This window comes from Pyxicephalus adspersus, chromosome 1 (assembly GCF_032062135.1).
Source record: "Pyxicephalus adspersus chromosome 1, UCB_Pads_2.0, whole genome shotgun sequence".
NCBI classification, from domain to species: domain Eukaryota; kingdom Metazoa; phylum Chordata; class Amphibia; order Anura; family Pyxicephalidae; genus Pyxicephalus; species Pyxicephalus adspersus.
Window position 1 is genome coordinate 135,460,785 of NC_092858.1, and position 9,947 is coordinate 135,470,731.

The window sequence follows — 9,947 nt, forward strand, 5'->3', positions numbered from 1 at the left end:
GGACCCTGACTACGCATGTCTGCTGCCTGCTCTGCCTGTGCCAGGACCTTGATCATGCTGGTCTGTTGCATGCACTGACCTGTGCCTAAATCCTGACTATACTAGTGAGGCATAATTCAGGTGCAGGCACAGGTCAGGAATCCAAATAGGTATGAAATGGCAGCGTGCGACTGGGCAAGTCACAAGTAACAAGGCTGAGGATCCAGCAACCGGAGCCTGGCATCAGGGAGGTATACTAGCAGCCAATAGCAGGACAAGGTTGGAACCAGGAACTACCCTGCTTATTGGCTGCTGCACATTCCCTGAAATCCCCTTCAGTTTTAAATAGCCTCAGTGAAAGTGCAGGGGATGTTAAAAAAGGCACATCTTTGCACAGCTAAAGGGAGGCTGAGGATGCTGCAGGCTGCTGGACAGAGAAGTGGTAACATCCTTATAATTTGGTTCATTATTGTCAAGAACCAGAGCTGAAGTATCTACAAGGCAACTTGGAGGAGTGCCTGGGGATATTATCAAGGGGGCTCAAACACTCTCACCTAGACGCATGACCTTGTTAAGTCTAACAGTGGGATTTTAATGGCAGAACTTTATCATGCACTGAACAAAATAATAATGATCAAGGAAGATGCCTAGACTCTGGCTATTGCCTGTCTGAATAACTTTAAACATGCCTCCCACTTACACTGCATGCTCCAATCTTCTTAAGCCTTTGTCACTGAAAATATTAGAGGCAGAAGGGCAGACAGTCTGGGCTTGCACTTGTCACTGTTGTCCTTGCTCTGATAACAAGAGCGACACATACAATAGATTCAATAACCTTTAAAAGTTCAATAAATGTACTTTTAACAGTACATTTAGACAGACAAGACCGTAGTGGAAATGCTTGTCCATAATGCACAATGCCACATTTGGCAAAAACCAAAACAGCTTATCAACAGATCTAAACAATTCTAGAAAATGCTAAGGGCCAGATGATTTTTTTTTTATGTCGTAATACCTAGAAGCCTGCAATCTAAATCGAATGTACTTTTGCCCCCTAACTATATATATCATGTGTGTTTATGTACAGATGGTTACAAGTTCTACTAATAGATCAATCTGTGGTAATGTAATTTTTTCTGTTTAATTCTGTAATTGACCACCCAATTTCATTGCTATTTGCAAAAAGAACCTGCAACATGCAGTTGAAACAAGCAAGAGACTACTGTTGTGGCCATGATGTTCACATCTGATAACTGCCAGAGCTGTAAACTTATAGTGACAGCAGTTATTATAAGGTTGAACTTTTTTGGGATTGAGTAGAAAAGTGGGAATCTCTTTAAAGTTTTAGAGTAGACTCAATAAAGCGTAATTTAAAAAAAAACAAAACTCACCTTTACTTTAGCAGATCCCTCCAGAGGTTTTCTGAATTGGGTCCCGCACAGTCCTGGAATTCATCTTCTTTCTTCTTCCTGCTTTTGCCATGTCACCTGATCTCGTACTGTGCAGTAGCCATTGTAAATAGCGAAAAAAAGAGTACCACTCACGCATGCGCAGTGAGATCAGCATTTTTTCTCCTCCCATTAAAGAAGGAGCAGCCAGAAGCCTCCTGGGAAGCGTGCCGAGAGTATCCCAGGAGGCTCTGCGTTCCCATTCTGTCTTTATCACTGCAGCAATAAAGTATGGAGGGAAGCACCGGGCGCCGCCATTTTCATTGCTCTCTTCTGTCTTCTCCTTTCTTCGCACACCCGATCTCGCTCTGCTCAGGTTGAGACCGGGTGACAAAGAAAGAAGATTGAGGAAGAAAATGAAGGAGGATTGAAGATGGCTGCGCCTGTAGCTGCTGTGAAAGGAAAAAAAGGGAGCCGTTCTCACTGTGCATGCGTGAGATCGGCATCTCTTTCCCCTAGGAGAAAAAAATGCCCCTTCTGTGTATGCCCGAGAATAGAACATGCGCAGAAGGAGCAGCCAAAGCCTCCCAGGACGTGTGATGTTGGTTTCTGCGCTCTCATTCATTCTTGATCGCCGTGGCAGTGCTGCACCTTTTTTTTTGCACTTTGCACACCAACATTTTTACCTTATAGAGGTTGTCTACCCTTCTATGTAAAGAAAATAATGTTGAGTTCAGGTCCGCTTTAAACATTCTCAGCAAAGAATCTTTGTGAAAACAAATCCCAGATAAAAGTATAAAATTTATATACAATATGTCATAGCTCTGTGTAATACAAACATGCACCTACAGCCTAATGACATGTCCTGAAACCTTCAGCACTGTGTTTTGTTTTTCTTATCTTGACATTTTTAATAATAAATATGATAAACAAAGCAATCTGCAGTCCTAGAATAAAACCCCAAACAAAGTGTGAGATTTGTGCTATTCTCAGGATGCCTCATCATCATCATCATCATCATCCTCCGCTTTACTCTGCACTGGGATGACACCATCCAACCACAAGGCACCATGCAAATGAGGCCAGAGCATTCTGTGCTTGCCTGCTGCCTGGTTGTTATAGTGATAAAACCAAGGCCTGTGCATCACGGCTGCTACTTATAAGATTTAAACAAGCAGCTTCTGTGTGTCAGGGGAATAATAACATGAAGCTGGGAATAATATCCAGTGCCTAGAATACCCGAGAGGAGCTGTACCTCGTGCAGAGACACACAACAAAGCCAATTCTGGCCATGCCAGTTCTCAGCCTTGATGCTGAGTCACAAATAGCTATCCCTAATTCTCTTTGTGGTGATCTTCCCTTGGAAAGCATGGAAGAATTGGAGCACACTTGTCCTCAGCCTCGCCTGGTAAGTACAGAGCTGCATTTCATGTGCCTGGGGAAGGAAACAAAGGGATTGTAGAAGAAAAGGCTTGCTGTAAACAATGGGAAATCATCTGAGCTGTGTCTTCATCTGCAATGGGGAAAGTTGCATTACAGAGCCATTTGTGTGCTGGGATTGCTTCCTGCATGTTGTTCTATGATGCACATTGGCTGCTGCATGTCTGTGGACCTATAAACTAGTCCATGCCATGGCAGATGAGACACTCTGCACTATGCAGGCTGCAGATTTCTGACCACAAGGTCATTGAGAGTGCACAATTCTTTATAATCTGTGTGTTTTCTTATGTTCCTATTTTTACCAGCTAATATTTCAACATGTTGGCCTGATCACTAAAATCTTATACAAGCTTTAATGTCTTAAAGTGGTGCATCTCCTGCTGCAATGCCACGTTTACTAACTTCCCCATTGGCGCTGACTTATTCCGTCAATCTTTAGCTATTTTAATTAACCGGTTTGACGTAAATCCTGCACATGTGCACGGGATTTATTTTGTCCCAGCACAAAGTCATGCTGAGTGTGTACACTGGGTTTACATAATATGAGCCTTCTGCAAACTTCGGCAAACTTTCTAAACCTAAAGGCAATTTTTTAAAAATTTGCATGGCTGAATTTGCACACTTTAGGGCAGGAGTTCCCAACACTTAGCCGACTGACAGCTGGGCCGTAAGATCATGGAGACCAGCGGTGGTCTGGCTGGTGCACCCCCAGCAAGGTCAGGAGAAGGACCCCACCTGGGGGAGCGCATCGGCCAGAACCACAGACCATGTCTTGCGTACGGATCACAGGCTCAGGGCGCTGGGCGTGTTGTGTCTCTGGACAGTACCCGCCCTCTCTCCAATCGCAGGCTCAGACCTGGGCGGGTTCTGGCATCATGACGTCACTCTGGGGGAAGTCTCTTCCTCTTTTATTGACAAAGGGTCCCCTGCGTATGCGCGTTCCAGAGTTCATAGCTTTAGTGATCTGCGAGCTCCAAAAGTTGGGGACCACTGATTTAGGGTCATTCCCACCAGTGACTTGTGTTAAGGACACATTTAGGCAGGGTGTGAGGCACGGCTGAAGATGTGTTGGGGTGCCTTTTATTCCTAATAGTACCCCAAGCACCTATTTGGAAGCCTGACGGGAAAACACCCTCCCGTGTATTGTGGTATCGCAGTATAAATGCATTATTTTGGTGTGTTAATGCGCAGCCCAACGCACCACAAAAAGAAAGAAACATCCATGTCACACTTCGCGTATTGCACTTGTAAGGTACATTTGTGGTGCCATTCTAAATATTTAGCAACCCAGACCACCTGTGCATGTCTTACCCTTTGCCGCACATTATACAAAAAAAACACAAGGTGCTAGTGGGAATGAGCCCTGGTAATCCTGCTATGAAATCCTTGCACGTCCTGCTGTAGGGTGGCAATGCCCTGTTCCTGTCTTCTAATTGTGCTTCTTCCTTATGTCTTGCTTCCCATTGAAACAATAAAAAAAACACAACAGTGTTCTCCCCAGCTCCTAGCTGGGCGCAGCGCCAAGCACTTTTCAGCAACCAGAAATAAGTGTGGTTACTAAAGAGTTGGGTCACAATACAGGGGCTGCCACCCCCCTAAAGTTTCTTCCCACTCAACTTAAAAAGAAAATGGGTTGAGAACAGCACAATAAAGAGAACTTCCCACCTGGATTAACATTTACAGACTAGATTAAACATATTACAATAAAATAAAACATGTCCATAGGCATCTTCATTATAATTAAAAATAAATGTACAAATAAGTATTTTGTTAAAAATTGCTACTGTTAAGCAGACTAATTATCAGTTCAGATACGCTATATGTGTATATAATATACGTATATATTCAGACATACGGTGTACATCAATTTGAAAGTGCATTTATAACACAAACTAATGGCATATGTTGCATGAAACTTGCATTAATTCATCCATCTGGATTAGATATGCAGAGCACATCAGTGAAACATTATTGAAGCCAGTAAGTCAGCACAGCACCTGTCATGTTCAGCATCATTTTAACAATGGTGGGCCATATATTTTTGTAATGACAGATTTTCTTTAAACTGGACCTGTGTTCTGCACATGTAGGTCTTGCCACCCTCCCCAGTTGCATAAACTTACACAGGGATGAAAACTCTCTCCTTACCCCATGTGAAAGCACTGGGGTCATCAGAGACATGTCATTAGGTACCTACTGTTATATACCCTGTACCCAATTATTTCTTTTTACACATGGACCAAAGGAAGCATTGGGAAGTGAAGGAGAGGTAAGTATGTTCAGCTAGGAAGGGCAACAGTTAATTGACCCTGTTGATTTGTCCTGCATGGGTAGGTTTCCCCCCTGTCCTGTCCCACCCCCCCATATCAGACTGCTTTCTGTTTTATTGAACACATTTACATATTTACTTAGTGAGCTGCCCTTAGTGAGATGCTTACTAAAGCTCTGTCGCAACTCTTTACCCCTGTATGTTAGTGGATGGGAACCACTTTCATGTGGTTAGGTTTGCATTGAGGTTGGGGTTCCATGGTTTCCTGGAAGTGACAAAAGGGCAACTTGTGAAAACTTAGTGAACCTGCAGCGCCATTTAGAGCTCCTGCAGCAGTTTGCTCTGCACCTGGGAAAGACTTATATGACCACAAATCTAATAGGGTGCTAGCGCAACTAACTGCACCTACTGCTAGTGTAGATTCACACTGTAATAGTGGTGGTCCGGGAGGGGGGCACATTGTGGCTGCATTAAAATCTGGTGAGTCTCTGGAAAGCCCCTCAAAGGAAGCCTCTAATTTTGCTGTACACCAAAACTATTACTTTGGAGTACAGGTTGACAGTCGAAAATCCGGTTGTCGATAATCCGGATCCTTCAGTTTCCTGGCATGAATTTCAGACTTGTTTTGTTCAATACAGGGACTGCAGTACACTTTTTGGCCACTAATGTTTTCATGGTGCTGTTCTGCAGCAACATCTGTTAGGTCTTGCTTGCTAATCTAAATACACGTTGAGACGTCCCTGCTGCCTGCTCCCTGGAACTGCGCCATATGTGGAGTAAGTATTAAAAAAAATAATCCAGAATTTTCACAAATCCGACACTCCTCAGGTGCGGAGGTTGCCGGATTTTTGCATGTCAACCTGTACTAGAAACATGAAAGAGGGAGGATCACTAGCAGTGGAGATCTCTGGATGATTCCATGATTCCAGTGGAGATCTCTAGATGAACCATTTACCCAACATTTTTATAAGACTTTTTATGATCACGTCCCTCCAAAAGGGCAAACATGCAGGTAATACACCATATATCATATTGCCTCCATTTTTATAAAACTGATGTTCTGTTTGGGCGCTTTATTTTGCAGAACCTAGTAGCTTTGAGTAAATAAACAACTATAACAAATAGATTAACTTGTTAGTTTCATGTACAGATCTTTTAGGACTTTTTCTTTTTGCATAAGGTATTATTGTGCCAGGCAGCTGCCTTTGGTGCTTTTCTATGTAGTCAATCTATGCAACCCACAATTGTTATGCAGATCTGATGGCCCCGACCCATTGCTTGTTTACATACAGCACGTTATAGCCCCATATACGTCTATAGGGTTATGTCCTGGGACAGGCACGGATCATTCTGTTGAAACTCCATGGGGCTGTATTTTGTGGGCCCATCCAGGTCAGTCCTAGATGTAAACAGAGACTGGAGAGGTAGTTGTTTGATCTCAGTAAAAATGAATCCCTGGAGGAAAAGCATGGGTAAGGGTCAGAAGCGCAAAAACTGTGTGAACTAACCCTTCAACCCTTTGATCAAGCATGTATGCTAAAAGTCATAGCTGTACCACCTTTTAGCTAGCCAGTAAGATATAAAATTTGTAACATAGAGGCAATTAAGGGCTTCTGTTTGTTTTTTTTTGGCTAATTTCTGAGTGTGGGTAATGGGTAACAACTCTTCATGGTTATTAGGGCCTAATGAGGAAACTAGAGTCAGGGACCTCATAAACACAGTGTTTATCACTGGACAAATAGAAAGGTGACCAAAGTTTTCCACATGGCACCCGTAAAAATGTCTATTGCTTGGCACATTAAGGTGTGCTGCATAAAAACAACCCGGACACCCTATTGTGCTAAAAAAAACCCTCATCGGTTAAAAGTTTTTGAAGTTTAATGTAACTGTAATAATATTAGGATTTTTTTAACAAGCTGTTTTCTGTAAGGTAATTTGGATGTGTTTATGCTTGTAAAACCTGGGAACTTTTACAGCTATATAGATATTTTTTAGGAACAAGTGCCCTGTTTTTTATATCAGGGGAATTTTTCTCCATTGGGGGCACATTGTGTTAGTACTATGCTAGGATGCATATATAATCTAGTACCTTTTTATTTATTTTTATTCTCAGTCTCTAAAAGACTGTACAAAAAGAAAAGTAAGGTTATACTACACATGCTGCCTCGCAAGAAAATTGAGTCCAATCACTTCCTTTTTCCTTTGGACTATAAAAAAATATAGTAAAAAAACACACTTTTTTGTAGATGTGATTAAAAAAATAAAAGTTGAGAGGCCATTTACATTTGTGTAATTTGTGGTGTTGCAGATGTGATTTGTATTTATAGTGCAGTGTTCAGACTATGAACACTATAATATATACAGAATTTTAAGAAGCAGTAAATAGCTTAGAAGCAAGCCATTCCTGATTCCTCTAGCTATAGAAACATCTGTTGTTTTTGATTTTTAAACACTAGCAGGCTGCCATGATCTGCACTTTTAGGGCCTGGTTACAGAGAGATAGTGATCACATAAGAAGTCACTACTTATTTCTTCACCACAATCACATAAGAAGTCACTACTTATTTCTTCACCACAATCACATAAGAAGTCACTACTTATTTCTTCATCACAATTACCATCTGATTGCTGGATTGGTAAAGCCATATTTATAAAAGGGAGGTCATATTTTGTATGGTGGTGACCAGTGCATATTTATATTGAGTGTAAATTTAAAAGGAGTAATTTATTGCCATATTTAAAGGTGGCTCACCTGGTCCATTTCCATTGAGGCTGTACACACTACTTTTCAAAAGTGGCAATCACAGTGTCTGAAATGAACAGAACTGATCTTCATTGTGGCCTAGGCGTTAAGCATTGTCAATGTGGTGAGTGCTATCTGGTGATCTGTAAAGTGACAATCATGCCAATGGGTTCTTTTGAAAATTAATTAATCTACAATACCTGTAGATGCAAAGGTTACTGAGGGTTTGTTTTAAATCGCTTTAACTAGTTGTTCAGAATATGTGCATGGTCTGGGCACAAGATCACAAAACTGATTAGCTTAGAAAAAAAATGTTTACTGATAATGTTTTTTAGTGTGACAAGACAATTGGTAGCTGTGGACCTGCAGTTCTGTAATAATTATTTTGCAGGGGAAAACTATTAATTGTAAAAAACAATAGAAAGCGCAAAACAGTAACCAGCAGTGGCACTTATAGTGTAGCACAATCACAATTTGATTTGATTTTCTTGCTCTTCAACTTCAAAACTGTTCATAGTCAGAGGCAAAACAAGCCAACAGATCAATCTTATCCTAATGAATCTCACGTCATAGAAAGGTCACAAAGGTTCCATATAAATAGTACCTGTGCTGAGTAAACTAGATGAGCTTGTCTCTTCCAGAAATACTAGATGTCTTTCCATCACTTACTAGAAGTAACTTTTCCATAATATAGATATAGCACTAATGAAAAGTTTGAGGAAGTGGTAGAAGAGGCCTAGGAAAGGTGTCACTGTGTTTCAGGGCGGGATATTGGACTCTCCATGCAGAGTCTAAGCAACAGCCTGGTTTTCTCCAGAGCCTCTAGAGGTGAGGATGTTGCTCTGCAGGCTGGCCAGGTTGCGGCCCCCATGCACGCAGGTACTGGTAACTGCTGACGGGTAGGACTAAAGCACAGTGCAGGAGCATGAGCCAGAAGCTTAGTCAGACGAGCCAAATGTCAGGAGTAGTCAGACAGAGCCAGGGTTGGTACACCAAAAAGTCAGTATCGAGCTAACTAGCATTCCATGTAAACTGCATTCAGGGGTAGTGCCTTTAGTGGGCACATGAGCAAAGGGCTAAAATCACAGTCAGACTGGCTCAGCAGTTTTAGAAGATTTGCAGGGAAGTTTATATTGCCTACACTGTGCTGTGGACTGTTCTCCTTGCTGGAGGCTCTGATGTGAGAAAGCAAATACTTGCCTAACCTAGGCTATTTACTCACCTTACATTTTTCCATTGGTCATTTCCAGTGACAAAAGAGGACAGATGAACAAAGGAGTTCTATGGAGAGGAGGGGTGAAGGGGGAAGATGAGCAGCACACCACTGTGTTCTCCTCCCTTGACTTGCATATCAGTCATTCCTCACTGTCATTCATGGATCTGCCATGGCAGAATAATGAACAACATCGGGCAACCCCTGTTCACGTGTCAGATTTTCACCCGAGATGAGTATAACTGTTCATCTTTAGCAAGGATTATCTGATGTGTGCGAGTGGCCTGCAAGAAAGGTTGAAAAGTCAGCAATGTGGAAAGGTTCAGCTGCGGGGTGACCAGAGGTAATACTGGAAAATAGTGCCCTCTGTGTTCCTCAATTGGGCACAGCTTCTACAGTTCTCTTTAAATATTCCAAATCTCTTTTTCTTACCAATAAATTGTGGTTTATCATTTACAAAAAAAAGAAGAGAATCACCTTTTCAGCAGCTTTAGCATTTCTTTTTAGCCTAGCGTTTCTAGGAGGGATTGTAGTCATAAATTGAGATGTATTATTTTTGAACAGACTGACAATGAGTCAGTGCTATTTTCTTCAACAGTGTATAAAAAATATTTCTGCCAAGTTTAAATCTTATTTTTGGATTCTATTCAAACAATCTGTGCTAAATATTGGAGGCTGTTGATTGTAAAGCAAGTATAAAATGAAATAAATGTGTTTTTGAGAGCTAATAAAATCCTCTACATGACTATAACAAGTTATACCAACTATAACTTGCAGGATTACAAAAAACACCTATTTATCTATCTAGAACTTGAATGGTATTTTGTATGAGTTAAATACAGAAAAGTCCAGTATAAAAGCGCCTATAAATGTAATTATATTTAGATTGTCTTTCTGCAGGTGGCACCACATGGT

At 41.4% G+C, this 9,947-nt stretch overlaps 1 protein-coding gene across 2 annotated transcripts in view; it reads left to right on the plus strand.

The window, feature by feature from the left end:
• Nucleotides 1-2,476: 2,476 nt before the first annotated feature.
• The window catches only part of PCYT1B (phosphate cytidylyltransferase 1B, choline), a 39,729-nt gene continuing 32,258 nt past the window's right edge, over nucleotides 2,477-9,947 (plus strand). Inside the window, exon 1 of one of the 2 annotated variants that reach the window (XM_072427893.1) lies at nucleotides 2,477-2,775. In XM_072427893.1, coding sequence (XP_072283994.1) covers nucleotides 2,659-2,775 — 117 coding nt within the window. In that variant the 5' untranslated portion in view covers nucleotides 2,477-2,658. The remainder of the gene's footprint in view (nucleotides 2,776-9,947) is intronic. The other variant, XM_072427884.1, reaches the window with a different exon arrangement.